The following is a 27,994-nucleotide window of genomic DNA, read 5'->3' on the forward strand; positions in this document are numbered from 1 at the left end:
ACACCATGAGAACTTTTCAAGTCAGAGAAAAGAACATCAAGTGCAGGTAGCATACACGTCTGTGAAGTCATGAATGGCAAAAATATGAAAAGAAAAAGATTACTGAATGTTTTTCACAGTGCAAGAATTAAGGAGAACCAAATGAAACTGGCAGGTGGCTCAGAAACAAACAAAAGGAAGTACTTTTTCTCACAATGTGTAGTTGAACCCTGGAACTAATTGCCACAGGATGTTGCAGATGCCAAAGTTTACATGAGTTCAAAAAGCAATTAGAGAAATTCACAGGAGGAAAAAAACCCCCTCCATGAATGCCTATTAATCACAAAGATATTACCTTAGGATTAGGAAATCTTGGAACCACAGACTGGGCTGCTGTGAGAGCACAACAGGCAAGAACTACTGTGTGCTTACGCTGTTCCCACGGCTGCTCACTGCCAGGGTCAGGACTCTGGGACACATCAACCACAGGTGTATCTTTCAGTGCAAGCATTCTTATAGAGTGATTGCATTTTAGGACATTTTTGAATTCATTTTTCCCAATTCAGCTGTTCATACTTTCCTCTGCCCCTTTTTGCACCTCATGATCCTTTCTTCCCAAAGGATCCTAATTCTAGGGTTTCTTTATTTCCATAAACTCAGTAACCATTCACTGGTACAAGTATCATGATCATACTTATGTTAAGGAGTATATTTATGTTACATTTAAAGCATGTTTTGAAGAAAAGCATCCTTCAGTATACTAAAAAAATTAATAATTTGTTCAAAGATCTGTTTACACTTTTTAAAATACCTGGAATAAAACTTGAGATATTAACAGTGAGAAGCAGCAAGATTCAGGGCATAAATGTCATATAAGGAATATTCTTATATAGGACAAAAGTACCATTCAAGGTTGTAGAACACAGACAACAAAACCTGCTCAAGTAAGTTTTGAGTCCTATGTGAGCTCTCATCACGAGACTCGGTCACCCATGTGAGTAATAGCCATTAACCAGTATCCTGAATAAACAATAAAACACTTTCAGTGCTTCAGCACTAAAGACTGATAAAACAGCAGTGAAACAGTGTTCCCATATAATCAGCATCAAGAGAAGTCATCCCAACCTCAGGTATATAAATAATTTACATTTGCAAGTAGAGTTTCTAATCAGGAAGTGAATCCCAGCCCCATATTTACAAATTTTGACTGGAAATTAGAAGTCTATTTGTAACCACCAGAAGAATGACATCCTGGAACATGTTTTCAGTGTCAATAGAGAGCCCCAACAAGTAACTGGTTTGAAGACAGAGCTCCAGATATTCGAATCAGTTGGGTTATAGAAACACAGCTGCATGGAATAGAGAGACTGCACTTTGTGGCTCAGGAGATCACTGCCCTTCCTAATTAAAATACCACTATACTTTATGAAAGTGTGTGACAAGAGTCAGGATTTTTTCCTTTAGGAGAGTCCTGAACTTTACTAAAGTGCTACTAGAATGAAATTACAGCCATCTGAGAGTTCAAATCTATCTCAGGGGTATAAAAAAAATCCTCTGCATCTTAGAAAAGCATTCTATTCACCAAGGGAGATGCAAAGAATCCCCCCTTTCCAGTCATATTCCCATAAAAATCACTTAGCAATAAAAGCATGCAGAAAGAACACAGCTGATCTGAGTACAGAGTTAAGCAGTGGAAGGTTTAAAATACAATAAAGCAGAACATGTCATCATACATTGTTTTGTAATGAGTAACAATTATTTCTTTAGAATAATGTGTGGAGATCTGTGACCTCCTGAATTTAAAGAAATACAGTGCAGTGACATGTTTTTGCTACACAGTAATTTATGAAATGCAAACTACACACTTCAAGCATTTATACCAGGGCACTGACACCTCAGGTTATGAACACACACAGGCTGCTCCTACAGGTCTAGTCTTAGTTTACAAAATAATGACCTCAGCTGCCACTGCTTTGAAATGGGAGCCTATTACTGAGGCTGGGGAAAAGCAAAGTTGACAATACAAAATTCTAAGTCAATTTCAGTGCAAAATAAAGACATGTTAATTTAAACATCATGGGCATGTTAGGGTTTTTAAATGTTGTTTTAAAACACTGAATACCTGAGGATAAATCAAAACCACCAAGGTTCCCTCTATACCAGTGTTTGTGCAGGAAAAAGCCCAAAAATTCAGCTTCCAGCATCAAAGCAATAAAGCAAGGAGCACTGCTTGAAATAGAGAACTTCCTCCATTTTTTCCTTCAAAAAGTCTCCTACTATGTAGCTACCATTCGTTTTACCTCAACATGTATAAAGAGGAGGAGAACCTCTTACACTGTAAAACATATTCTACCTACTCTAAAAGACTGTTTACATAAAGGTTGATACAGGATTTCAAAAGCCACACAGGATGTTTGGAAAAATTATGTACCTATCATGAAAATTTTACACTCATAGCACCTGTTTCAGAGATCAGTCAAGAAAACCTAGGCAATTTGCCCTAGATCACCAAAACTCCTATTCACAATTCCAAAATATTATGTTTTCTAAAGGAAAACAAACACAATTCACTGGGATTTCAGTAACAATACTTCCAATAAGTATTTTCAGTGTGGCCAAACCAACAATATTAAAAAGAAATACTTAGATTTTGAGTTTATTTTAATCAAAACATTTACTTTATATTACATTTTGGTTGTAAAATATGAAAAATATGCTTCATACTTAGGTAACCAACAGCTATTGCAGACTTCTCTGTCCTACTGAACACTGGATATAAGAACTTTCCTAATTACTTTGCTAATTGAAAGACAAACACCGATCACAATATTAATGTATTCTGAATTAAATATCCCAAGTCATATTTTAAGACAAAAATTAGTTTCTACATCAAACACAAAATAGATATCTAAGAAGAATGGTCACCTGTGATGTGAACATGCAGGTATTTATGTAACTACAGGAACTTCATTTAACACTAGGGTTTTTTTTCTTTTCCCTTTTGCACAGCACTGTTTTTCCACTCCCAGACCAGGTGCACAGCTGGGGTTTAAGTGGAAGTCTCACAGAATGGCACAATGCTGCCAAAAAAACAATGGTGTGTGTGTGCAAGACAAGTCAGTCTAAACTCTACTGGGTGTGCAGGCAGACAACAGGAGACAACCTCAGCCTGGACTGTCACCTTAAAAACTTTCACTGTTTAAAATTTTATTATATTAATCATAAAACACTAATGGTTTTTGAGCACTTTTTGAGTTACCCAGAGCATTAAACTACTGTAATCCCTCTGGAAGGGGAATCTCCCTTTAAATATTACTCTGTTTTAACCACTCTTTTTCAATATATTTATATAAGTGAAGTTACATCTAGTGTAAATTATATTATCTCACTATACTACCTATGTTCACCTTAGAATCAGTAAGATCTGACCATATTTAGGAAAAATCTGTATAATATTAAATAAATGCCAACACATTAACAACCCACATCACACTGAATATTCTCAAGAACAGTGATAAATTTACTTCATTTCAAGCTTATTCCAAAACACTGTAGAGTGTGTACTTACTGAGATCTTCTGCAAGCTGGACTCTCTTGCCAGTTAGGAGCATCACCTTCTTTTCATTGTCTTCAGCAAAATCTTCAAGCACTTCCTTTACATTCTTCTCCAAGCGCCTCACTGTAAAAAACCAAAAGAACAAAGCAACCAAAAAAAAAAAAGTGAAAGGCAACACTTTTGCAACTCCAAAGACCTAAGGACAGGATTTTGGGAAAATCTGTTAGAGATACAATATATGTTACCATACTTCTTAACCTGATAGGAGAAAAGGCAAACTTCTGAAAGCCCCTTCTTTGGGCCATTAAGAATGGAAATTCTTTGAGAAATATTTTTAAATTTCAAAGGGTATTTCCCCTCTAAGCAAAATTATAATTGGATGACTTTTTTAGAAAGAGATAATTTTTTGTCTCAAGCCCTTCCAGTGAGTGAGCCTTACCTTCAGTGTTGGTGAGCTGCTGCCTCAGGGTGTTTGCTGTGATGGCCAGCATTCGCTGTATCCGCCAGAAGAGCACGATGTCATTACATTCGAGCTGCAACGACAGAACCTGTGGGGTCAACCCCTGGTGTCCACTGAACATCCTACACACACAAGAATCCCTTGACACTTTTAGCAGCAACTGTAACCTCATGTATATATATCCAGGCTTTGCACAAAAATCCCTCAGAATTACTGGTGTAGGTAACAAGGAAACACATCAAAAATACTTCACAGGAACCACATCAGCCTTAATGCACTGCATCACGTTCATGTCTGCTATTTTCAACAGAAAGAGCTGTATTATGGGAAACCATGGAAAAACAATTTGCACACACTTTATGCAGGCTGGGCAGTGTAACCTGAGGCTCACTGGAACACCACTGCTGGTAGCAAATTCACTGAGAGACAACAGCTGAGCTCCAGGCTGTGCCTCCCTGCATGACAAATGCTTCTGAAGACAGGGCTGGGCCAAGAGCTGCATTTGTTAACAACAGAAGAGACAGTTTCTACACCTGCAAGGACAGCAGGAGGGAGCATTAAGTTCACATTAGGGCACCTTAAAAAAGACAGGAACATGAATAGCAGGTTTAAGTGTCATGAAAAGGTAGGTCTCCATACCTTCTCTCTTATCTCTTACAGGCAAAGGTATTTCTAAAGTAACAAATATTTTTGGCTTCATGGCTTAGTAAGAGAAAAAGTGAGGACCTCTATCTTTCCAGCAGTTTCTCTTTGATTTAAAAGATAATGGTAAGAAAATACTGTATTCTTTGAGTGATTTGATCCATACTGTCATTTCTTGCACAAGCTCGGGTTCACAAAACTGGAAAAGTTATTTATAAAGACCTGTTTGGAAACTTCATAGCTGTTCATTTTTTTCCCCATTGATCACACATGGTTCCAAGCATTAACGATAAACATTTACTGACCATAGTTTTCCTATAAGTCCATAGGGATGTTTTCTAAATTTTTTTGTATAAGTGAAGCAAATAACTATCAATGGGAAAGCAGGAGAAATGGCTATCAAAAACATATCAACAGCTGTACACTACTGGTTTTAACAGTGCATTTTCAATACACAAGGATTAGAAACAGATGTTTAGGTCATGGCTGATACCTAGTGGTCATTTTACATAATTACCACCAGGATGGCATTTTGTCCATTACAAGCCTCATGTAAAATGTATCTGAGATCACCAGCTACCTGGTCAGGCTACTTTAAAGTACTTTTAGATTCTTTTTTCAGCTAAAATAGAAATATTAAGGCAAAACACCAGTATAGATGAAGAACATCTGTTCTTTAATTTACCTCTGAGTCCACAAAATGCCTCTGATAATAATAGAAGCCTCTTCGACATAGATTGCAGTGGCTCAAAGCAGACTTCAGGAAGTATCTTCTATAAATTTGGTGCCATGTGTCTTTAATCTAGGAAAAGAGTATTTAAATTTGACTAAATAAATAAATACATACACTCACTATCGTGCTTAGATTAATGATTGCATTGAATTTTAAAATGTAACTCCAAATTCCACTGTTCCTATCATGTAACATGCATCCAAATATTTCCCAGCAATTTGTCTGCAACTGGGATATGATTAATGTGTTAGTTACACTTGGCAAACACTACAGATGACTTGTCAATTTAAAAACCTACTCTTCCATGAACATAACTGAATGCTTAAAAATACAGTTTGTGGCCAAAACCTGTTAAATTATATACTAGAAAACATTCTTTACATTCACACTGAGAACACATTTTTGAGTTGTACCCATTAATTTACCAATTAAGCCAGATTAAAGCTTAGAGAAATATTTAATGGGTCTTATGTAAACAAACATTTATAACTTTTCTTGATTAGGTTTATTATGTTTCAATTCTTCAAAATTAAACATGTGTATCAAGATGCCTCTCTGGAAAACCCATAAAACATAATTAAGAAAATCAGTTGCTTAGCTAGATAAAACTCAGTTTCCACTCAGCCTCCTCATGTAGAAGATGTGGATCACTACTATGACCTTTATAAAAAATGCTAAGTGCTGTATAGGAAAAAAGCAGCAGATATTACAACTCTTCTTCCTAGAAGAAGTGCATGTATTAATGGTGCAAAGGTAGCCAAAGTTATTGCAGAAAATAAATCACTGCTATAGAAAATCTACATCTATTACTTATTAATGTCTCAATTCTCATTTATTTAAAATCTCACATTTAATGAGACAAGAGGTCTAATTACCCTTCAGGGCCTTTCACTGCAATGAGATATGTAATTTTCCAGAACATTTCAGATGTACAATACAATCCCTCAGGACACTCTAAAAGAATCCTGCCTTTTTCTAAGTATTTTTTTAAAAAAATTCTCTCTTTTCATTGTACCAATGAACTCTGAACTTCACATACAACCACACTGAAAGCTGTAGGATACACAGTATGTTTTTACTGTAACTTGCTCACAAAGGCCTTGATTACATCTGAACAATAATTTCTAACAAGTTTTGTTACAACGTAGGCAAGAAAGTCTGCTCAGCAGATTCTGATTCCAGTCTAAAGGGACAGATTCCAAAGTGCTGCACAGCCTTTGTCTGCCAGCCAACACAAGTGTGTGAATTGCGTGCAAGCAGTCACTCAGTGATTTGTTTGGAAACATCTGCATTACAAACTCAGTATTCAGATGAAATCTTTTCTTTGGCATCTAGAAAACATTCAAATGTTCACAGGGGGCTTCCATGTGTCTTGTTACAATTCTGCATCTCACCAGACATGGATCCACTGCTACTCCTCTTGCTTCCAGATTCTTTCTGACAGTCGTTACTTCATCATTTGCCAGATAAGCTGGATGATCCTCATTGCACTTGATTAATTTCTCAAGTTCATTTTTTGTTTCATTACGAATATTCTAGGATAGGAATGATTAGTTGGAATTTATTATTAGCGACACAGAGATCATCAGCACCTCCCCAATAAACACTCTATCTGCTAAACAAGCCAAGGCAGAAAAAACCTCTGACACTGTTAACTATTACTTTTAAGTTACTTCAAAATGAATTTGTGCAAAGATACATCAAATATAGCATTTTTAATGGATAATTCACTGTCAATTTAATTTTCCCCTTTTCATTGTATACAGAAATGCAGAACAAGAACAGAAGGGTGGGAAAAAATCATTGGTGTTAGCCCCCTTTCCCCTAGATGAATATCTGCTAGCAGGGTTTCACATTCATATGTCACTTGTGACACTGATTAAAACTGTAATTTTTGACTATTAGCTAGCAGGAACTCTCCACAGGTTCATACCTTTAAGCTGCTGCTCATAAGAGTCAACTAATATAGGCTGAAGTCACTACCATGCTCCAATAGCTGGCTGCATATAGCTAGCTGTAAAACTCTTTTCTGCAAAACAATTACTTCCTAGTCTATCCTTTTAAATTCTGCTTACTTCTTTAATGTATGAATAAGACTGAGAAACATCTAGGAAAAGTAATATAAAAAGCCTATCATCTCTGGTCATTGAACCAAAGGTGCAATTAAAATTCAAAGGAAATTTCCAAAAGCTATGAGCAAATGAGAGGAGATCCTATGATGAATAGGGCCTATCAGAAGATACAACTGTGATTACAATGCAAATGATAATGCTATCACATACTAATTAAATCCAAGTAGAGCATGACAGGAAACTGCATGTGACTTCTGTTTAGAAGGCAGGCATGAAAAGTATAGAAGAGAATAGCCCAGTTTCCACCTGCTTACATTGCTTTCTTTCTACTGCAAGAACTTCAATACACAGGTCAATGGCATAATAGCAAAGATGTAATTCAGCTGAAAAAAGGAAAACAGTTTACAAGTCACTCTGTAGATGGAGCATGGAAATGTATACTAAATTCTCCATGCTATTTAAAACAATGACAAGTGAGGTTTTTTTGTAGCCATCTAAATAGTGTGAAGAGAATTGGTAGTTTTGAAAATTTATTGAGTAATAATCAAAGTTTTCTAAAGGTAGTGAACTGTAAATTCTTTAATTTTTTTTACTATTACCTGTTCTTTGGTGCGGCCTACCCAGTGCAACCATCTTTTTTTCCAGTCTGGACCCACCATATCTTCAATAACAGATTCAGCTGAAAAAGGAGGTATGATGTTAAGTATCAAACATAATATATGCAACCAGCCAAATTTAAACTTTCAAAATTAGGTATGTGAACAAGAATGAACATTTAATGTTGAAGAACATAAAACAGCCCACACTGAGTTAAGTCAGGTGTATTTTACTTCAAGCAATGGTTGATGTATTTTACTAAAATTTAAAAATTACTTCCAACCAGTAGATAGTCAAGAAGTATATAAAAAACACAACAACTCTCTACTGAGATCACCCTCCTCGTTCCAAATCATGCGCTAAAAAATCCTCAAATCTTATCTTGGCTGCAACTTGCATCAAAACTGATTATGTTAGAAACCATAAACAGACCAACTATTTTCCCTGAATTTATCCTGTCCTATTACATGTGCATTTAGACCATTTTTTGACTTTACAGATATCTACTGCTTCTTATTCAGTTGCCTCATTTTAAGAGCAAGAGCATGAGAGTTTTCAGGCTGCATTTTGCTAAATATTTCAGTATCAGTACCACTGCAAGCAGTCACCACTGTGTCAGTTGGGTGATATGAAGGCTGCCCTTCAGTGAAGTGAGCTAGCTCAAGACTGGCTCAGATTAAAAGGGGAAGAAGAGTGGAATACATGACACCACTCACTGTCTTTGAGCCGACTCTGGAGCGTCTCTTCCATGAAATGAATGGCTGCATCCCACTGCTGCTTGTCAGATATGGACCGATCTTCTAAGGCATTGTGCTGGATCACCCGCTGCAATGCACAATGTCACTTCAGCACACAGCAATCATTCATTCAGGATTTAGTTAGCAACCCATTTCTAGTATTCTTTTCATTTTTAATGGCTGATAAAACAGATTCTATCGGGCACACACAAGAGATTCAAGATGCACCTTTCAAGGCACTGCCAAAATTATTTTTGTGTGCCTCTGATTCTTTTCTACAGCCTGCATAAATAATGGAAAAATAAAGCAAAAGATATGAAATCCATCTGGATTACAGAATCTATAAAGATGGAAATGAAATTATGTTATTTTATAGGGCTACACTGAACAGAACAAATAAGCTGATGCCAAACAATTCTCACCAGGCTGCCCTAGTGCAGCCAGTGGATTATGGAGGACATTCATGAACGAACCAAAACAGTTTTATTAGATACTATTTAGGGTAATAACTAATTTAGGGCAATAACTAATAAAATATAATAATGAAATGGGGAACACTGAATTAAAACATCATATAGAAAAGGTGAGATGGACACAAAAATAATCATTCTATGATTACAGCGTAAGAATGCAAAAATACTGATTATTCAACTCTAATAAAAACATTTCAAGGCAAAAAGCCCACTACATTATACCAGGCTATCCTCCGCTCTCTCATTCCATTTATGCCTCTTAATAGTTTCTTCTTTGACAGCTTGCTTCAGTTTATCAAAGATATCATCATGCTCTTTTCCTTTCTTTTCTGTCATGAAGCGGGAAAATTCTTCTTGCAAAGTCTCCCATGCCACCTGGAAAGTTAGCAAACATTTTCTCCTGAAATGGATCATTACACCATACACCAGCTGATAAAGGCACATTTACTACAATTCTTTCAAGTATGAAAATCTGGAGACTTTCCAAAAAAAACCACACAAACATAAATCACTGACTTTTCCTTTGCTGCCTTATCCACTGCTAATAAAAGCAACATTAAACTTTGCTTCACTGTATTGTAGCAAGCAGAATTCTGTTAAACTTGCATAAATCTATTAAATGTGAATACAACTACTTGAGGGGTTTGTTAACCTTGCAAAAATAGGTTCAGGTTTTTTTCTTTAATAGATAAAATTCACCAGAAGAGCAAAATACAATGTTTTTGCTCTGAATGGTTCTGGGACAGCAAGATCTTGCCAGCCTTTTTTGACATGTTAGCTAGTTAAAAGAACTGCAGTTCAGCCATTCAAACATCATCTTACTTCTCTGGAGTTATGCTTTCATTTTACATTTTAATTAAGTTTTAATTTGATTTTTAAATTTAAATAACTAAATTCTCACCTCTACTGCTTTATTAGGCAGTTGCTTGTCAGTCCACTGCTTCAGTTTGATGTCCACAGTGGTGTTAAATGTCCCTGAGTTTGCAGTCTGTGCTGCTGGCAGGTATATGTTCTCAATCACATGAGTAGATACCCTTTCCCATAAAGTTTTCTCAAGCATCTCCTCCCTAAAATGAGAGTTGTAACACATGTGATGGTTTCCAGTACACAAGTGACTAATAGGTGTGCATTCAATTTGTTAGGAACACGGAAAACAACATTACAGATCATAGGAACACAAAACATTGTCCAAGAAAAACAGTTTCTTACTCATAATTGATAATGTTGTTTTCTAGAACTCTATTGTAAAGGCAAACTTCTAGTAAATTGTAGGGGAAAAAAAAAACCAGAATTACTGTACCAGTGCTTTGGGGTGACCTGAGTCAAACTTATGACTTCATCAAGAATCTCATTCTTTGCTTTCTCAAACAGTTCATTCTGTGCAAAAGGAAATAATACGATTATGTGTAGTTTGATCATGTCTCCATACAAAAGGTAAAAAAATTCAAGACCTTTTCCTTAAGGCCTTTAAGCATCAAATGATGCCTCCTGGTCATGTTCTGAACAATGTGTATGCATATCATCAGGCACCCTGGTTTACCACACATCTTCCCTCCCAAGTCTTGCATGCCTTTGCCCAGGCATGGCATTTCAATATTCAGGTTCTCTATAAAAGAATTACAAAATGAGATCCCAACTGTTTTGTTACTCAGTCTGATAGACCAGAGAATGTAACTTCTCTTTGCCAGTTCTGTCATGATCACAAAGAAACACTGACCTATCCCTGGGGCAAGTTAAGTCAGGTAATTGTATACTAGAAGAGTGAAGGACTTAAATGCTGAAGCATCACAATTCTGAAGAACAGTATTTCCTTCCCCTACAATAATTTACCCTGTCCTAACATTTTGAAATGTCAGTACTTTGTTAACTTTAAGAAACCTTTACAAATGAAATTAAAAGGCTTAAATTTAGATTCACAGTCTTCAACCCTTAGCAGCACACAGTAATAGCAGCAGTGTAATTTACCCTGTCAAGCTCTCGCAGCCGGGGGTAATTGTTCTTCCATTCTGTCTCCAGATTGAAACGTGTGGCTGCAAAAACCAGAAACAGGGCCTTGTTCTTTTACTTGTCTATGAGCACTTCATGACAACCTTAGAAGTTCAGCAGGTCTTAAAATTGCTACAAATGTTGCTTATGAAAAACTCTCCAGGAACTTTAAGTGTGTCTGCAAATGAGCAGAAAGTTTTTCTGTCTATGCCAAGATACTCTGTCTACAAATTGCAGAATTCATGCATTAAAAAAGCACAGAGGAGTCATTCAGCTTCCAGCTCTGCACACATCAGCCCTGCCCTGGCTGACCAGATGGTACTTTTATATAGAAGCCATTTTAAACATCTTAATCCAGTGGAAGAACTGTATTTTGCTCACAAAAAAAAAACAACCCAACTTGATTTTTGTTCTTCATACTTTTTTACTCCTTTGATTTTTAGAGCAAGTAGTACTTTGCAACATAAATTACATTTTTAGTTTTTTTCCAGAAATTACCTGGGGCAATTACCAATTAATGGGAAATGCTGATAATAAAAAATGTATGAAAAACAATTGCCCAAACATGCTGGTAAAACATTACACGCATATGGAAGAAATAATTGTTTGATAACAAGTTGCTAGTTCCTTTTTTTTCAAAACATGTTTACCTTTAAAAGCATCTGCCTGCTGCTCCACAGACTCTCTCACCATTTTCCAAAAGCAGTCTGACACAGCAAGACTTAAGTTCTTGGTTGTTACCTGATGTGCTTTCAGCATACTTGTCCTGTAAAGAAGGACAGCCAGAGGAAGTTCTCTGCATATCCAAGCTTTCAGGCCCCCATTTTCTGCTCTCTAGAATAAACTTTGCTTCTCAGAGCAGAAAATAACATGTAACTGTGCACCTAACCCAAATTCCAGTCTCTTCCTCTAAAATACTCAGTGTAGATCATCACCAAAGCAAGGAGAAAAAGTCCCAAAAAAACATAGGAACAAAAAGCCCCACCCTAAGTAAGTTTTTATTCTAGAGGTTGCAGTGCAGGTACCACAGTCCCAAAGATCATGTACTGTACTTTCCTGAAGAACACTCAGCCTGTGAAATCAAAACTCCACTCAGTGAGCCTCCCTCAGAACACACAAACTAACTCTTTGAATACTACATGGTCACACCAAGACAACTGACATTTACAGGCACTAACACTCACTTTTGGGCTGGATTTACTCCTCTCAGCTCTAAGTGCTTAGACAGGCTGAAACTTAGTTCTTGTAGGGCTGATGGAGAGACACACAAACCCTGGAAGAGTGGCCCAGAACTGCACTGGAATCAGCTGCTGCCTGAAGATGCCTGTCTGTCTCCACTGACTTACAGCAAGCATTAGGAAACCAAGATAAATTGGTCTCCTCAACATGATACTTAATTTAAGCATATTAAATCTCAATTAGTGTTTCCACATTGCAATCCTTTTAAATTCCATGAGAAAATTTGATGCTAGCATTTACCGACACAAGCTCATTTTAACAGAAAGGATTAAATAGCAACATACTTTAAAAGCTTTGAATTCTGAAAAAATTCCTCTTCATATTCTTTAATGGATTCAATGCTTTCACTGCTGTTTCCTGCAAAAAGAAAAGAGTGCTGCAACAGTTCCATTCAGATAGCTTTCTGGGCTACCAAGAACAAAATAAGCAGAGCTAGAGCTCTCTTTACCTTTTCCAGTAACAACTGCAAAATAACCCAAAGCTTTCATTGGGAATAGTTTGCCTTCAATGATTTGCTGGATCTATGAAAATAAAGGATTTAAAAAAAAAAAAACCATCAATTACTTTGCACAGAGATATTCCACAGTTTTAAGGCCAGATCTAGTCATAGCTGTGCATAGACTACAGCAGGAAGCAGTTTGTCATGGGATATGAGTTCTACTAAGATTGAAAACAAAACAATTTAAAAAAATAAAGGCATAAATCAAAAAAGGCCTAACACAGCAGAACACAAAACACAACAAAAATGCCTATATCAGAATTTCCTTAGCCTTTCTGGGAAATGGAACTTGCTCAGGTCACCTTCATGAAAGGAATCAGTATTACAACAAGCTGAGACTGAAGTCCCATAGCTGATCACTAAAAGCAAGGCCTGAGAGAGATTAAAACAATAACTACCAAAAAAATCATCAACTCAATACAGAATAAGCACTCAAACCCATCTAGAACAGGCAAGTAAGGTCCAATATCTCTGCCAGCATCACGACTATTTTATATGTGTGACTTCAGCCAGCACAATATGAGAAAAAGAGTTTCACCTCTTTGGACTCACCCTGTTTGGACTGGCCACATTTTTCTCTGCAAGATCAACCTTAGTCAACACAAATATTGTCCTTTTTCCTTGGGGATCCATTTGGCTGACTAAGTCTGTGACAATACTGCGTTCTGCATCCACTGACCCATCTAAAATAAATACAAAGTTTATTTTAGGGACTGTGTAATCTAACAGTACTGAAAACACAGTAGCCATCATCAAGTTTCATGTTACAAATTTAACCCCATAAAAGTAGACTTATGTTCCATTTTTTGGATACACATAGTGGAAAAATTGCTTTGTTCCCAGAATCAAAACAAAGAAGTTTATTGTAGTTCTCTAAGTTTTCAAGAAGTACCAGCTTACTCAAAATATTCAACATTATATTTTATTCAATATTATTGCATGCTACCTCCAAAAACACTTCTGTGGAAAACTTGAATTTTATTACCACCACCATTTTTCTTTAATGCTACAATAACTCTTAGCAAAAAGTTGCTTTTGCCACAAATTTTGCACAGATTGCCTAATTTATAAACAGATATTCCACAGCATGCTGTTTTGTACACTACACAGATTATCACAAAAGGAAAAATACCATCAGAACAGACTCCAGAGTAACATATGAACCATGATTAAAAATACAAGTGGATAATTGTTTAGACTCTTAGTACCTTGAATACAGAGGATGATGGCATTAGGATTCTGCATGTAGGCTTTGCTGATGCTAAAGATAGTTTCCTTCGTATCTGGAGCCATACCTGATGTCACAGTCTTTAATATGCATATGGAGATAAATATTTAAAGAAAAACAAAGAAAAAAACATGTTAAAAAATCCCCAATGGCTAATGTTCTCATCAATAACACCACTTTATTTACATGTCTTCATTTTAAAAATTATTGCCTACTCACACTAATGACTCCAGGTAAATCAACCAATACCATTCTCTGCAAACCAGGACCTTTCACACTTAAGGAGATGGTCTGTGAAATAAAATTGAAATTTATTTTGAACATAGTTACATAGACAAACACATATATAAAACTATATTAACACACATATGTTTTATTCAGCAACAACTCATAATTTTAAATAGGAAGTACAACTTTTAATGCAAATATAAATGCAGCATTATTGTATGAAACTCATTTTAACAGTCCAAATACACCTTGTATACTGCAAAACACAAAGTATATGCAGACTGGATTCATCACAATCCCTCTGCTGAAGAATACTTCCAAAACATACAAACACAGATATTTACCATGAAATATTTGAAAAGTCTTACCTCAGTGCTAACAGTGCACCCTTCTTTCACACTATTTCGCATTCTGATTTCTATTTCATTTCTCAAAGCTGCAAGCTGTTACAAGAAAAGCAAAATATCAAACAGAAAATTCTTTATAACTGTGATAGAAGAAAAATTACCTACACAGAAAACCACTTTTAGTTAGGAATGAAGATCTCAATTTATAAGTATTATTTCAAATGCATCTTTAGTAAGTCTGGTAAATGGGGAGGGCACTAAATGACAGATAACCTGAAGAACCCTTCATGCTTCAAAAAGTGTCTTGGCACAAGGAGCCCTCAACATTTTATCCACTTCAGTGCCAGCCAAAGAGATAATTTAATAGCTAATACAATGCCTTGCCCCACTAAACATCTTTCACTCTAATTAAACAGGGGCTTAGAGATCACAGAGATACAAAATTATTCAGAGAATCAACAGAAGTAAGTCTCATTAACTTCCAGTCACTTTATTACACTTACATCCTCCTCTTTGGTCAGGTCAAACTCCCGAGAGCTGTCTTTGAATAAAGCCACATGGTGGGGGCCTTCACTAAGGGTCACCTAAATGTTAAAAGCTTTAATGAGAAAGTATAGCAAATCTAACACAGAGAAACATGAGAAGTACTTGACATATGTATACTTCCCTCTGTAGTAACACAGTTATATGTAATGATAATTTTGCACAAAATTACTAAATGGTACTGGCTCCTACTCAGACAGTACACACAGATCATATGCAGACCTGCAGAGCTCTTGTCATTAGCTGAAACAACTCCCTTGCTTACAGGCCATTTTATAAACCTATGCACATGGATGCTTGTCATAATCAGAGGGAGAACAACGCAGCAAATGCTGATTCAGAGATGAGGATGTTCCTTACCTTGACAGGGGAACGTGTCATCATCTCCCCAGACCCTCGAGGGAATATGCGGGCCTGGGCGATCATTTCTAACACACTGGTTTTTCCTGCACTTTGGTCTCCAACCACCACCACCTTAAGTGAAAGTTTAAACAGACATTGGCTTTTGGAAGGATATTTTGGAAGTTTAGATAAAAGCTGACTAGGAAGACATGCATCTCTATCAACATTAGCCATTTCCATTTAAAATGGAAACCCGAGCACAGCAGCAGTAACTGAATCTAGACAGGGTTTATCTAAGAGCCAAAACAGGCATAGCATGGTTAAACTTGTTATTTTCAAAAATATCTAATTGCTTTTAAAATGAAAGACATGTCTTAAGCAAAAAGGTGGAGTTACAAGAAAATAGCCAAGCACTAACTCTGGATTATTCTGGAATATAATGAAATGCTCTATTTAATTGTAAAACTGGTGTTTCAATAGAAGTCATTGAACTTGTTATCTACTTACTCGAGGTAGGTGATCTTGAGTGTTATAACTGGCATCATAATCAGACAGGATGTCAAGTACTTCAGAATACATATCAATCAAGGACTTCTACAAAAAAAAAGTACACAGAGAAAACACAGCCAAATAAGAGAACAGAAGTTTCAGACTACTTCTGTAAATTTCTGCAAAAATTATTTTACTTTCTCCTGATGGTTTGAAACCACAGCTGTCTATACTGCAGCTATCTTTGTTCTATGAAATACATTACCAAGTAAAGTCACTTCCTGACTCCTGTGGATGAAGGGGGAAAATGAAAGCTCCTATGTACAGCATAAGAGAACAACAAAGTGCAAACTTTGCAGCTTTCAGGTTAAGCTAAATTGAGTTTCTTCCATTAAACATCTACAATTATTTAGTTTGATGAACAATAAACATTAACAAGGATACAGAGTTATCAAACTTGTGCACAAGTAAGATTCATCTTTCCCTTCCCAGAGGAAAGAACAATATCCATACAGGTTAAGAAATCACACAGAGAAGCAGAAAACATCTATTTTTAAAATGCTCAGGATGTTGGCAGACAAAAACAAAAGCTAGTCTCACTGGATTTATACAGTCATTAAATGATGTTCCCTGACCCCATAACTTACTCCTACCAAACTCAATGAGACTCATGACAAAGCACAAAGGTATCAGACTGTGTGTGTAAAAAGAGTTGGAAGCAAGATTATCTGAAAATACAGTCAGGCTACATGAAAAACCAAGCCACATTTCCCAATTCCTTAGGTAAGTTATTTAGTTAGACATGGTAACCCCTTCATGGTTTTCAATTGAAGCCACCTCCGAAAGTTATATGGTTAAAGAATAAAAGATGTATGAAAGTCCTGATGACTCAAAAAATTAACAGAGATATTCTAAAACAAATGTTAGAAGTTTATATATGAATTAACAAATGCAATTTAGAATAGCATAATGGAAATATGGTGTAATTATATTTCAATGTGGTTTTGTAACACATACCTTTAACTTCCTCTGATGAATTCCCTTGTCATCTCTTTGCAGTACCAATTTTCTCAATTCTTTGTTCTCCTTCTCTAATCGCTCAAGCATTCTTTGGTATTTGAGCTATAAAAAGTAGTACAAACATATTTGTGTAATTATGGATGTAACAGATTCACATGAGCAAAGTTTTACCTATGAAAAACTTAAAATCCTTCAGGCAGGTCTTTCAGAAATATAGAAACCTTAATGATCACTAGTTACTAAGAATACAAGGTCACTAAGAGAAGAGTGTCAGAATGACTTTATTTTTTGCAGTGCAACCCATTTGCTTCAAAAGTTTTTATAAGAGCACACTATTCAAACCTCAGGACACAAAGATCAGTATTAAAGCATCTTAAGCATCATTTTCAAAGAAGCTACACATATGGAATCAGACAGAAATCAGTGTCAGTGGGAACTGGCCATTCAATCAAAATGGGCAAGCCTTGTTTAGACCCTTTCTTCAGCATAAAATCTCAGATTGAGACAACTGTACCAGCTGAGCCTTGTTTAGGAGATTGTAGTGGTACTCTAAAGATGAGAGATGTATATAGTTTTGATATCTGCTCTGAAAATGTTTGTCTACAATGTGGAAATATATTTGGCCTGAGCGTACTTAAAAAAAAAAAAAATTTCAATATGTTATTAAAAAAATGTAAGTAATAAATGCACTCAAAACTAGCAAATGTATCATGAAGTTAGGAAAGCCCCTATAAAATATAGCTGAGCCAAAGAGCCAATCAGTTTAGAAGCCTGCAGATAAAAGATTAATTGTACATTAATGTGAGCAAGAAAACCCAAACATTGACAAATATGACTAATGTGCATCATCCCTGAAAAAAATCTAACTTACATATAACTAGTTCTGTCTGGCCTATCAAGGTGAGATTAAAACTTGGTTGCAATGAGGTCTTGCTTTCTGTAAGTCATTGTCAGAGAAGAACAGACTAGATTGACCTTTGCTCTCTGTCAACACAGGGGACTCTGCATTGATACATTCAGAGACTGAAAAAAGCACTGCATTTTTACCAAATATACTTCAGGTGTGCTTTTGTCTAGTAAATCTGAGTCTGCTACACATAAATCACTACTTAAGGCGACAATAACTCAGAAAAGTCACCTGAGTGCGCAGTAGTTCTTCTTGAAGTTGATCAATCTTCTCTTTGTCAGAAACCTACAAAGAAAAATAACCATGGCTACCATCACTTGTTTAGTTTAAGCACTGTAAGTCACCAAATTACGAATTGGAAGTTTCATTCCACATAAGAAAAGTGACTTGACATGCATTTTACAGCAAGTAAAATTCTTCAATTAGCATTTGAAATGTAAAGCTGATGGAAAGCCCCATCTGCAACAGGAACTTTCCATCAAAGAATTGTCTGAATTTCAGTACATGCAAATGTAGAAATTAACCCTTCAAGACTTAACAGCGGGAAAGTGGGCTTAAGGAAAAGCAGCTTCATATAGTGCTGAGATTTCAGGCCACTGAACTAAATATAGTTTTAGTGGCCAAACTCTCAGGATCTTGTATATCCACTTTCTGAAGTAACATCATTTTAATGTGATAAAATCACTGAACACCTGTTTACTACAGAAAATACTTTCAGGTGAGTATTCACTATTTATGAATATGCATAAAGCATTCTTATTTGTTTGTCAGAATTCTAAACATGCTACACAACTTCATACATTTTAGACAGGCAGGACAGTCTTGAAGGGTTATTTCAAAATTATTTAAATTACATTGAAACTAGAAAAATTAGGATATTATACTACAAGACATCTTGAGATTCAAGGAATTAATGTAGTAAGATCAAGCACTAAGAAACATTTTAAGCCAAATGTTCCTAAAATGTGTTCATCAAGATGCAGTAAACAGTTGTTTTAAACAATCCCCTTTTACTAACACAAAGGCAAAAAGCATTAATGATGGAATACAAATTCTTATGACGTAAATATTTACAAACAACAAAATCTAATGGTCGACTGATAAAATATTCAATTTAGAAAAAATGGTAACCTAAACAATTATTGAATCTGTCAATATTTAAGTAAAGTTCATGTGATAAAGCCCATGTGACATTTACAACTCAAGTTGGCTTCAGATGAGAAAGAGCATATTATCTAATATGCAGAGGACAGCTGTTATTTAGACATAAATTAATTCCATTACTAAAACTTTACAGGAGTTGTTACAGACTAAACAAGAATTATAATCCACAAGTATTCATAGTGCTCACTATCATTTAGCTGTTAAGCCTGACAATTGTGTCTGCACTTTATAGAAAGAAATCCAAGCTGACACTTCCATCTTACCGCCATTATTTTCTTTCATAAAGAGCAAAGACAAAAGGCTGTAAATTAACTTTTCATTGCTGTTAATTAGTTCAGTGGTAGCAAAAGTACATCAGAAACAGGATTAGTTGAACAGAGGATTTGATGCATGCAGCTACAGGCTGCTATATGTAAATATATATTTACATACACACACGCCTCCAACACCTCAGAGATATTAGGGGAAAATAAAAACAGGATGCAAAGAGAGTGATGCACAGAGCCAAAAGAGGCAAGAAAATTTAGGAAAGAAAAGGAAAACAAAGTGTTTCCATGTGCTGCAGACTTTCAAAGGAGGTAACATTTTCTCAGAGGACTTGTGGGGCCATGATGCACCTCTGAAGTGCTTCCCTACAGACCCCTCCAACCACAGGCACTGTCTGTGTGGGCTGATGCTTCTGTTCAATGCAGAAAAACAAAACACTGCACAGCCTCGTGTTTTGAGATCTGAAGCAAAGAATCATCTAGCACTGATGATTAATTCTAACAGGGACTTTAGATAAGTTGTGCCAAAACCAACAAACAGCTCTAGAATGATGCCTTTGCCTCAGTGCTTGGTGCAGGTGTGATTTCAAAGTTAGTATATAGTCTTTTGAACATGTAGTCTAAAATAGTGCTAGAAATTTTAAAGTTGCCATAAAAGCTAAGGTATCAATTTGAAGTACTAACAGTCACATAAGACTGATTTCTATCCTTCCCTCCCCCCCCCCCCAAATCAACTATTACAGTATGTTTCTATAGGTACCTGAGTATTTGTTTAATCCAGTTCAATATGATTTGCAACTCAAGATTACTCCCTCTTTCCCCATTGCCACCATAAAGAATTATGAGAAAAGGATGCTGGAGACTTATTTTTAATGAAGAGCCCTTGCACACAGATATCTGTTCACTGCAAATAATTTAAACTGATTATGTGCAGAACTACAACAATTTCCAATAATTCAAATGAAAATATTAAGGCCCAGACAAAATGCATTCACGCAGCCATGCACAGTGCAGTGGTAAACAATTTTACTACTAAATATTTAACAGGCTGCCCCCCCCCAAAAAAATCAACAAGAGAAGATTAAACTTTTGTTTTTAGTATCTTCTCCTGATTGCGAGATGGTTTGTACTGTTACTCAATTTACAACTGCAGTATATTTAATACTGAGTAAATAAATTAAAATGGAAAAATATGCAAGTAAATTAGGCAACGAAACTTTAAAGAACTGAAATAAAAATACCATTTTTTATTATAGACATGCAAGCAAGACACTCAGTTAAAAAACAAAAAGGGTTAGTTTATGTCCTATCAGAAAGGTCTGCAATGACTTATTTCATTGACAGTCACAATTTGTTCTTCCAAAAGTGAATGTGGATCAATAATTGGATTCTTTGACCCATATCATCATATCAACATATTAAAGAGTTTACCATCTCTTTCAAATTGATTCAAAAATAAAAGTTAGTTTGACAAACATGACTCATTCTTTGTCTTAAGGCATGTATGCCAAACAGCACATTGAATGCTAAGTGAAAATTTTCCATATGCAAAGGAAGGTAGACTTTCAATCCTATGAAAACACAGAGTACCTGCCATGGAGGACAGGAAAACATTTATAAAGACAGCCCTTGCAGTTTCTTCACAGCTTGGGAATTGTGGAATTAGTTGCAACACAGTATTAAAAAGGAGAATCTCAATCATAAAGAAATGTAGTATCAAGCTCATTTTTTCCCTGAATGTGTTTATTAGGCTGATAAATTTTTATATATCAAGTATTGCATTGGTTCTCCAGCAATTTTTACATGTTCATACATGTTATTATTACTTAAATCTATTATTCCATACTTTGGATCTCTCAATAAACTGTATACAATTTGACAAGGGAGCTTGTAACTCCAAACCATATAAAATAACATGGTAAGAAAGTAAAACACTGAAGTACTACTATGCTTTCAGAGAACACTGTTTTCCTCTGTTGATGGACTCAAAAGCATGACAATTACAGCTATGCAAATATGCCTAAAAGTTTAATTAATATTTAGAGCATTTCTCTTTCTGTGGGATTTATTTTCAGAGGTACAGAAGATCGTGTTCTGTATTCAGTGCTCAATTCCAAAGCTGCTGAGAAGTATGACTAATCAAAGTTTTTAAGGAGACACAAAAGCAGCCAACAAAGCAACGTGGTCAAGAATTACAGATTGCAACAGATCAGACAACTAAAACATCCCAATTTAAGAGGGATTTCCAATCAGCCATATAATAATTAACAAAATGATCAGAGCTTAAATTAAATAAGTAAAGAGAAGTACAGATGTTCAACAAGCGCAACAAATCAGTAAAAATTCTGCTTTAAGATGGAGAACAGACAAGGGACTACCACTGATAAATAGACAGTAGATACTGTTATTAGCAGCATTCAATTGTCTGTGCAAAATTATTACTAAGGAGCTGCTGTCATTTTCAGATTGGCAACAGTATAAAGCAGGGGACAAAAACTCCCAGAAATATATTCCCTGTAAATAGCTACACTCTTACAAGACAGAGCTACCAGAAACAAGCAACAGTAAACAGGTTTCATTCATGTACTTTCCTTAAATGCATTTTTAATGTTTGAACTTGAAATAACACTTTTTATAGAGGCAGAGATAATACAATTTCAAAGCGACACAAAGTACCTGTTTTGCTTTTAACATCATGCTTTAAATGCAACTTGGTTAAACTGAAACAGGACTACCCATCTGTAGTGAAGTTGGCCAATTACTTGCATCCATGATTTAATTAGTAAGATTTTTCTAGCTCAAATGCAGAGAGCTGAAGTATTGGATTAGAGTGAATGCAGAACATTTTGTCCCTCAGGGCATCACCTTGCGCTTCTGCTGGGAAGAGAAGCCAGCGGCTCTGCGTGCTTCCTCTTCGTGCTGCTGGATTTGCTGTTGTAACAGAATGAGCTCCCCAAGCAGGCCCTGCCGGGAGTTTATAATAAAAAGGAGAGGAAAAATTTGGGGTGTAAGGAGAACAAAGTTAAACCAAAAGGCATGACACAAAGACAGATGAAAAACAGGTATGAACGGGTCAATTCAAATGCAAGTGAAATTTCATTAGCAAGGTCTCTTGCTAGCTGGAGTGGATAGTCAGCAAAACCATGCACTTTGCAAATCCAGGCAGAACAAAGCAACCAACATTTAGCTACATTTTACAATTATATTCAACTTTAACTAAGCATCTAAATATTTTTAAAAAATCCATCTGTAACTATCTCAGCTTTAAAATATTATTGATCTGTTCCGTTCATCTTTGTCAGTAAAAGTTTTGCTAAGAATAAAAACAAAGCAAAAATGACCTAAAGAATACAGACAGTTTATAAAAAGATGATTTTTGGTTGGTACTTAACTTTCTAAAACTAGCAGAAGAAAAATAATTTCTTGAGCATACAAAAAAGAAAAACCTCCCTCTCCACTTCCTTAACACACTGCAATTTAAATTCATGCTGCCATAACTCTTCCTGATCATTCCAAAACTTCCTAAAACTTGATGCTTATTTTTTTACTCATTCAGCATTTCCACAAAGCTTAGTTCTCTTCTCCCTCCACATCAAACAATCCTATAATGACGAGCTGTCTTTCAAAATTGGTTGAGAAATACAATGCCAGAAGCTTATGAACTGTTTATTTCAGAGAATGCAAACAGTTCTTTAAAAAAAAAATTACATCTTCTAAGAAAACATGCAGTGAAATGAAATGTTTCAAAAATGTACTTCAGGAATCAAAACTCTGAAACAGAACTTTGGTGTAAGAATTCAAGACATCCATCATCAAGATATACATTTGTTGCATGAAATACACACACAGGCATGTACACATAAGGATAAACAACACAAGAGAATGGATAAAAGGAGAGACACAATCAAATGACCAAATATAAGCATTTGTTAAACAGTGATTTGTATAATTTGAAGCTTCTTGCGTTTTACTAAACCACTTTCAGATTTAATAAATGCCTCTAATGCCAGACAAGCAACTGAGCCAGGAACTCAGGCAAAAGATTTGATTCCTACACAGCAGCAAGGAGAGGAAGCCTCATGGCTCATTTAGTATTAGAAGAACATTAATTATATTTTGCAGACAAGGAAACTCTGAGTATGACCAACACATTCCCTTTAAACATTATGCTATGGGCCCAAAAATACAAGAAAAAACACTGAACAAAATCTGCCATGAAGGCCTTTCAGCATTTAAACAGGAAGTAACAGAAGCTTGAAGTCACCAAATCGAATTATTTAATCAGCAATTCCTTTCAAAGACATCTGGTACATGCGACTCCTACTCCACAATAAAGTATGACAAGAATAATTTGCAACTACAGTCACACCACTTAATAAAATATTCAAATAAAAAAATTATATCATTTAAAAGGCTTCTCTGATAGATACAAAGAAGATAATGTTACAATCAATAATTACATTATTATTTCCTTTATATTTTAGATCTTAATTTACTGGTTTAGATTAAAAGATAAATTAACATTAAAAAAATTAGGAACTTTAAATAGCACAGAACTATACACACAGTACCCCAGCTGGCATATACCAAGACACAAAAATATTGATATCTCTCTGTCATTGGACACTATCACCTCATGCCCCTCCACCAAAATCAACCTGTCCTTTAAAGAATTTTTGCTAGAAAAATCAACACCAATCAATTAATGTGATTTCAAAAATCAAGTTCTTTACAGCCATTACATTATTGTTTTCATTGTCAAAGAAACCCTGTAAAGGGTAAGGAATAACATATTGGGACAAACCCTGACATTGTTACTGTGTATTCTTTAAACTTCTCCCATCTCCTATTATCTTGTATTAAAAGTTAATATACTGCACTAGAGCTGAGTATGACTCTCTTTATTTTAAAAGGAATACAAAGGAGTGAAAATTACAAGATAGGTAAAGAGATCAATTTTTAAGAATTTGAATAAAGGTAACAATTTTATCCAGAGCATCTATAACATGAAACTGGAAATTAAGTTGAGAATATTATAGCACTCTTAATAAAAGAGAAAATTATGGAAATTTTATTGCATAAGTTGGAAGGAAGAACAAAACCGAAAACAAATGTTAAAAAATAAATCCATGTGAGTGACAGTCCTTACTCAAGTCTCTCTCACTCTCCAGCAGCAGCTGTGGTCAGGGGCTGTGGGATTTTGTGCAGCTCCTTACACCAGCTGAAGGTGACCCTGTGCAGGCTGGGTGAGACAATCACACACTGCAACTGCTCCTGGGAGCATCAGGGTCTCCACAGTAGCAAAGAAGCAGAGCAGAGAAAGGACTCTAAGCCCCACACCAAGACCTGAGTCACAGTTTTCAATCCAACTCCATCACAGCTATAATCACTATAAGTTTTCTTTAATGGTAAAGGTTAAGCTTTGGAATTTGTCTGCTTTAAGAGGAAACTATTTCTTAAAGAAAATTTTTGTAGAGACACAATAGTGCAAGATGACCTAAGAAGGTAACACAGCTGTTTCAAGTAGAAGCCTCAACTAGTTCCTCACTTAAAATACAGTACTTCTACTTCACTGTAGACTGTAGTTTTTGTAACTATGTTTGCTCTTCTTTCTCCCAGAACAAAATTTCTTATTTAATTCAGGTAAAAAGAGATTTAGATGCCACATACTTAAACTACTTATCTGAACACTCCAGTAATTTTAGTTTAATTCTCTTTTAAAAATATTGTACTGTTTTGATTAAATGAGAGATTATGAGATAAACACCAAATCAGGCGGTACTGCTTCTTGTTAGCTAATGTGTTTGGGACATCTTTCACTCTCTTACAGTTACTTTGCAAAACAACTGGTTTCTCACTCAGTCTACTGGAAGCTTTTAGAGACTTGTCTGAGGACCACATCCTGTAACAATTCTTCAGAAAATTCCTCCAAACAAATAATTTCTAGATGTATCAGTTAAACAAAACGAAGAAAACCATCTCTCATCAGGCACATTGAGTATCATACTAGAGCACCCATACAATCACTTTATGAGCCCATACAATCACAGCTCTTAAACTAGCCATGGTTGGCAGTGCTAAGCATTGAATGCAAAAAGGCCATCTTATCCATTGTCTTGAAAGTAATAATTTTGCCTGCAAACAAACTTGGTGATTATGCTCTGTTAGGGATTCATATGTGCCTAGTTTGAAATATTCTGTACAAACTGATCACATTGATTAGTAAATTAATCAGTTTCTTATCAGATATAATCATTAGACCAGACAAAATTTTCTTAATCATATTAATTTAATCTGGTGATATTTTCCACACCACAGTCAAAGTTAAAATGCAGATATCCCTGCATCCAAAACAACCACAGGATCATAACAAGTTTTAATGATATTACTAGTATTCAATAGAAGTGTCAGTTATTTCAGTCATCAGAGACAATAAATTAAGATGGCCACTTCTTCACAAATCAATAGTAAAGTGTTCTTTAAGATTTATACAGTGAAACCTGTGCAAAGCAATCACTCTGGAGAAAAACATAGACAGTTTACAGACAAAGGGGAAATAAAAAGCTAGGTTAATTCTTGTGTAAAAATCCATCAGTGTTCTACAGGAGGAAAAATGGTTGTAAGATCTGAGCTTTGTACATGTTTCACTATGTTACCATGCAGAATTAATGAAGAATAAATGTATACATGCCTGCATATACAGAAAAGTTGTTTATGGAAAAGCCCCAGTTATAGTTCAGAATATTTCAGTTCAAAAATAACTATATGATCATTTACAAATTCCCTGATATATATTGTTTTCCTTCCATTTTTGTAAAACAACTTTTAAAAACATACACAAGAAAAATAAAAGCCTTTAAAGAATGAGCAATATGACAATTTAGGAATTTAACAGAAATGTTCATGAAAACAAAAAAATAAACTTCACCTTCTTGACTTCAAGAAAAAAAGTGCTAAAACTTTAGGTTACGAAAATACAGTAACATTATTTTCCAGAAAATAGTAACAAAAATATGATGTATGCTTTATTTAGATAAAGAAAGAAAAAAACAGACTACTTTAAGAAATGGAAATTCTTTAAGGCAGAAATACTTAAATAAAAATTAAAACTACGAAAATGTCAACAGAAACGAGTTTGAAGCAGAAATGCTAAAAAATAAATATAAACACCTAAACCAACTTCAGTAATAAGTTATAAACTCAAGTGCCATGGAGATCATGCCCTGAAAAATTGCAAATGCACATACAATACCTAAAATCACATTCTTATAACAGACCAATTTTCTTAATAATGCAATTATTAAACATATTCATGTCTGCCTTGTAGTTCTTTACACCAAAATGTTTATTATCCCTGCAATAATTTTATATATAAAAAGCAGTAATGCATTCGGAACTAATATTCAACAATAAATACTTTTCAAGCTGCTTCCAATTAACTTCTGCAATGGGCTACTGATGCACTTTCAAACCATAAATACCTGTTTATAGAGACATTTTCAGGTTTGCAAGTGAGTAATTACCTTCTTGAACTGCTTGTCATTGTCGTATCCCTGGTCAGTAGCCCGGAATGCTGTTTCTCCTGGGGAACCTAGGACACAATTACAGAAACTAATAATAAGATGCAAAAGGCACTTAAAATCTCAAACTACAGTTACTAGAAAATTAAAGCTTCAACCTCTATGAGTTAGTAATTCAATAATCTTTAAAGTTCCTATAAAAAAAAATTCATCTTAAGAAACTGAAGAAGAAACTCAGTTTAAAACTCATCTGAAAATTTTATATCTAGTTTATGATGCAGATTAATTATAACACAAGGGAGCAGGGAGCTTCAGTGAGACTATTAAAAGTTCTCAAAATATTGCAGAATTAGTTTTTGAGAAAGAAGGATAATACAAAATCCACTGATGCTACTGTAATGAGAAAAAAAACCTTTCCTATTGTAATGACAGGTTTTCAAAAGAAGCTTCTGGAACAAGCCTGAAATAAAAAGCATCTGCTAAAGACTGTGGCAGAGATACATCAACCATTCACCTATTCATTCCCACAGGGGAGGACCTAGGCAGGAAAAGTTCTGCCCCAGAGGGTGGCTGGGCACTAGAACAGGCTCCCCAGGGATCTGGTCACAGCACCAAGCTCAACGAGCTTTTGGACACCTCTCTCAGGCACAGGGTGGGATTTTCAAGATATCCCTGAAAAGGGCCAGGAGTTGGACTCGATGATCCTGATGGGTCCCTTCCAACTCAGCATATTCTGTGATTCTATGAAGTATTCTAAAAATAGTTGGAAAGTATTTATAAATCCATATTAAGTTGCTGTAAATAGTTGTATTTATATTGATATTCACTCCTCTTAGTATAGTAGTGCTTTAACAGTTTGCTGTAAAAAGGCAGGTTAAAGGCAGGAAAAAGGGCTTTTACACACCTAACAACAGAAGTAGATCAGAAGCTCCTATGACTTCACTAACCAAATTGTAACCTGTGAAAA

At 35.4% G+C, this 27,994-nt stretch overlaps 1 protein-coding gene across 5 annotated transcripts in view; it reads right to left on the reverse strand.

Annotated features, from left to right (window-relative positions):
* Positions 1-27,994, reverse strand: part of OPA1 (OPA1 mitochondrial dynamin like GTPase) — a 49,369-nt gene that overhangs the window by 15,384 nt on the left and 5,991 nt on the right. Inside the window, exons 5-29 of one of the 5 annotated variants that reach the window (XM_058812607.1) lie at positions 27,932-27,985; positions 27,031-27,098; positions 22,373-22,471; positions 18,309-18,362; positions 17,168-17,272; positions 16,169-16,255; positions 15,680-15,793; positions 15,280-15,360; positions 14,798-14,872; positions 14,421-14,492; positions 14,182-14,281; positions 13,526-13,656; positions 12,923-12,995; positions 12,759-12,831; positions 11,886-12,001; positions 11,215-11,279; positions 10,550-10,626; positions 10,151-10,316; positions 9,472-9,624; positions 8,756-8,864; positions 8,042-8,121; positions 6,765-6,905; positions 5,323-5,439; positions 3,975-4,068; positions 3,548-3,658 (exon numbers count right to left, since the gene is read on the reverse strand). In XM_058812607.1, the coding sequence (XP_058668590.1) occupies positions 3,548-3,658; positions 3,975-4,068; positions 5,323-5,439; positions 6,765-6,905; positions 8,042-8,121; positions 8,756-8,864; positions 9,472-9,624; positions 10,151-10,316; positions 10,550-10,626; positions 11,215-11,279; positions 11,886-12,001; positions 12,759-12,831; positions 12,923-12,995; positions 13,526-13,656; positions 14,182-14,281; positions 14,421-14,492; positions 14,798-14,872; positions 15,280-15,360; positions 15,680-15,793; positions 16,169-16,255; positions 17,168-17,272; positions 18,309-18,362; positions 22,373-22,471; positions 27,031-27,098; positions 27,932-27,985 (2,415 nt within the window). The remainder of the gene's footprint in view (positions 1-3,547; positions 3,659-3,974; positions 4,069-5,322; positions 5,440-6,764; positions 6,906-8,041; positions 8,122-8,755; positions 8,865-9,471; positions 9,625-10,150; positions 10,317-10,549; positions 10,627-11,214; positions 11,280-11,885; positions 12,002-12,758; positions 12,832-12,922; positions 12,996-13,525; positions 13,657-14,181; positions 14,282-14,420; positions 14,493-14,797; positions 14,873-15,279; positions 15,361-15,679; positions 15,794-16,168; positions 16,256-17,167; positions 17,273-18,308; positions 18,363-22,372; positions 22,472-27,030; positions 27,099-27,931; positions 27,986-27,994) is intronic. The other 4 variants (XM_058812608.1, XM_058812609.1, XM_058812610.1 and 1 more) reach the window with 4 other exon arrangements.

This window comes from Ammospiza caudacuta, chromosome 11 (assembly GCF_027887145.1).
Source record: "Ammospiza caudacuta isolate bAmmCau1 chromosome 11, bAmmCau1.pri, whole genome shotgun sequence".
NCBI lineage: Eukaryota > Metazoa > Chordata > Aves > Passeriformes > Passerellidae > Ammospiza > Ammospiza caudacuta.